Source organism: Brienomyrus brachyistius, chromosome 13, assembly GCF_023856365.1.
Source record: "Brienomyrus brachyistius isolate T26 chromosome 13, BBRACH_0.4, whole genome shotgun sequence".
NCBI classification, from domain to species: Eukaryota; Metazoa; Chordata; class Actinopteri; order Osteoglossiformes; family Mormyridae; genus Brienomyrus; species Brienomyrus brachyistius.
Window position 1 is genome coordinate 19,381,935 of NC_064545.1, and position 2,829 is coordinate 19,384,763.

General features: G+C 46.9%; 1 protein-coding gene across 1 annotated transcript; it reads left to right on the top strand.

Annotated features, from left to right (window-relative positions):
- The first annotated feature begins 407 nt into the window (after positions 1–407).
- Positions 408–2,597, top strand: ifitm5 (interferon induced transmembrane protein 5). The gene is made up of 2 exons (XM_048973772.1): positions 408–650; positions 2,101–2,597. The coding sequence occupies exons 1-2, from the start codon at positions 447–449 to the stop codon at positions 2,320–2,322; spliced, it is 426 nt and encodes a 141-aa protein (XP_048829729.1). The 5' UTR covers positions 408–446; the 3' UTR covers positions 2,323–2,597.
- The last annotated feature ends 232 nt before the right edge of the window (positions 2,598–2,829 follow it).

Consider the following 2,829-nt stretch of genomic DNA (forward strand, 5'->3'; position numbering starts at 1 on the left):
ATGAAATGATGAATGCTTCTTCGGTATGTGACAGTGCGATGCCTTATTCTTCGTTGACGAGTTGAAGAGGAAGACAAAGAAAAAAATCTGTAAGACTGACAAAAAGCCAACAGTGCCTTATTGACTGATGACTAAAAAACAGCTGATTTTTACATTATTACTGATTTTCTGGGCCTGAGAGGTATGTGAAAACTTGAATTAAGATGTGGAACAAAGAACAAGTGAACTGCGATGGCAAAAACGAAGCTCCACCATTATGGAGCAAGGTGGAGCACCATGGCTGTAACCTTGAGACTTGACCACATAATGACAGACCATCGGGACCAGCCCAGCAAAGCGGTCCTTTCCAGTCCCCACCCTTGTGTCAGGCTGAATAAAAGCCACTGTGTGGGAAGGGGTTCCAGCCGTCGAGGAAGCGTCCAGTAGAGGATCCACAGACACCCAGAATGGACAATGCCACCTACAGCTACCCGTCGGACTGCACGCCGCTCACCAGCTGCAAGTCCTCCCGTAAGCCTGCGGGCACCACCGTGATCCACATGGGCCACGCTGGCAAGCCACCCAACGACTACCTTATCTGGTCTCTATGCAACACCCTCTACGTCAACTTCTGCTGCCTTGGCTTTCTGGCCCTCATCTACTCTATCAAGGTGAGCTGGGCTTCTGTGGCGTCTCATTCTACTCAATTCAGTTATTTGTCTTTTGTACTCCATGCTATTGTTTCCAATGAAGGTATATTTAGTTTATGCAAGAATTGCATTATGTTATAATTAAAACATTGTGATTTCTGAAGAAGATTAGCATATTGCCTTCAGGATCTTAAAATGATCGCTGCCCCATAAAAATTGCTGGCATGCGTCTGCTCCGTTATATAATTGTTGCGGACCCCTTAAAGCAGTGTTTCCCAGTCTGGTCCTCGAAAACCCACACTCCACAATTTTGCTTCCTTCCAGGAGGGAGCAAAATATGTGGATTGTCTGGCAGGGAGTTAAGAGGGAGCAAAAGCGTGGGTCGTCTCCGGGTGCCAGATGACCAGACTGGAAAACAGAAAGCATTGCTTTGACTGCACCAAACTTTGCTGTGGGTTCTGTTCAAAGACAAACACCTTGTCTCACAAGCCACAGGAAGCTGAACGGGGAGGGGATCTGTACCCGAAGTAGCAACGACATTCCCCACAAGATTAAAAGAAGCACTTCCTCTTTGGCATTGGCAAGCTTAAATTACAGATGGTTACAGACGGGTACTACCAGCTTGGCTCAGCGAATTAAAATCAGCATAATTAACATGTTACAAATGAAAGATTTTCAAAAGATGATTAGAGGCTTGGGTCCTGAGATGGGGCTGTGGAGACACGCACTGTGCATGACAAACGGTCTCAATATGACAAGATAGTGTAGTAAATGGGTATAGTCTGAAATGGTGCAGGATTAAATATTACACAGAGAGGTCAGGGTGTCTTCTTTGCCCACGTTTCCGCCGTGACTCTGGACTTAACTCATTCTCCGCTTCAGTGTTTCAGATGGATTGGAAACTGCAAACAAAACCAGGTGAAACTTAGGACGGTGCTTCTAGTTTTTAGGTGCAGGCGAACGGAGATTGTGTGTAATCGCAGCCCACCTTGCTAACTGTGGGTCTGTTCCAGGAGCCGTTGAGTGACTCCCCAGCAGTTGCAGACTGTGCCTCCTCCTTGCTGGCCAGTCTAAGTTCAGCTTTCTTGAAATTACAAATCAACTACACTCTTTTTTGGGCAGCGGTGGCTTGATGGTTAGGGAAGCGTAATTGAAAGATTGCAGGTTCGATATCCCCGACCAGCAAGGCACCACTGAGGTACCCTGAGCAAGGTACCTCCCCCAAGCACTGCACCCCAGGTGCTGAATTAGCTGCCCCCTGCTATGTCACATTGTCACATATGGGTTAAACGCAGAGGACGCGTTTCGTTGTTGCGTGCAGTGGCGTGTCAACAATGATCACTGCGGGGCGGAGTTGAGAATCACTGTTTTACACTCTGAAATTGCAGCGCAGATCATGTATGGAGAACCGTCTGACATCAACCTTACTCTATGCTCTGCTCCCCCCCCCCCCCCCCCCCCCCCATCCAAGGCCCGTGACCAGAAAACCCTTGGAGACTTGAGATCTGCTCAGGAGTGTTCAGACAAGGCCAAGTGGTACAACATCCTGGCGTCGGGCTGGAACCTGCTGGTGCCGCTGCTGATACTGGTGCTGTTGGTGCTGTTGCTGGTGCACCTGGGCAGCACCGAGGGCTCCTTTGACTTTTTTGGGGAGGACGGCTACCAGAGCTTCATGAAGCTCTTCAGCAGGTAGACCAGATGCAGAAAGAGGCAAGGACACAGAGTCCATGTGACGGATATTAGGTCCCCGGCCAACGAGTCACTTCTTTAAAAAGGGTCCCCTTGACAAGTAATATTCTGTTTCCTTTGTGCCTTTTCTTTGTTACTAATTATTGTTACTATTAATTATAATTATTATTATTTGTACTGTATTATTTTCAATATTGCAGTTGCAGAATTTTCCAGAAGGTTTATTACACTTTTCCTCTTCTATAATGTGATGGATACAAATAAAGTGTTAAAATATAACGGTTTGTTTTCATTGCCATGACTATAACTGTATTGTTTGCTTTTAGTGGCAGGTTGGAAATTCCATGAATGAATCTGGACTCAAGACAGCTACAAAAATACTACATGGGTGGGGCTCAATAACCTGCTTCTCGTCTGATTTTAGCTCCTTATGCAAGGGAGCTCTACGTGTCGCAGGAGCCTGGCATCGAGACTCGATGTGTATTCTCTGGTCCTCCAAAGTGCCGTATTG

Bases quoted from the DNA above. Each gene is read 5' to 3' on its own strand.
- ifitm5 (XM_048973772.1), top strand. From the start codon at position 447: ATGGACAATGCCACCTACAGCTACCCGTCGGACTGCACGCCGCTCACC. The intron at 651-2,100 runs GTGAGCTGGGCT...CCCCCATCCAAG, and splicing joins CCCTCATCTACTCTATCAAG to GCCCGTGACCAGAAAACCCT.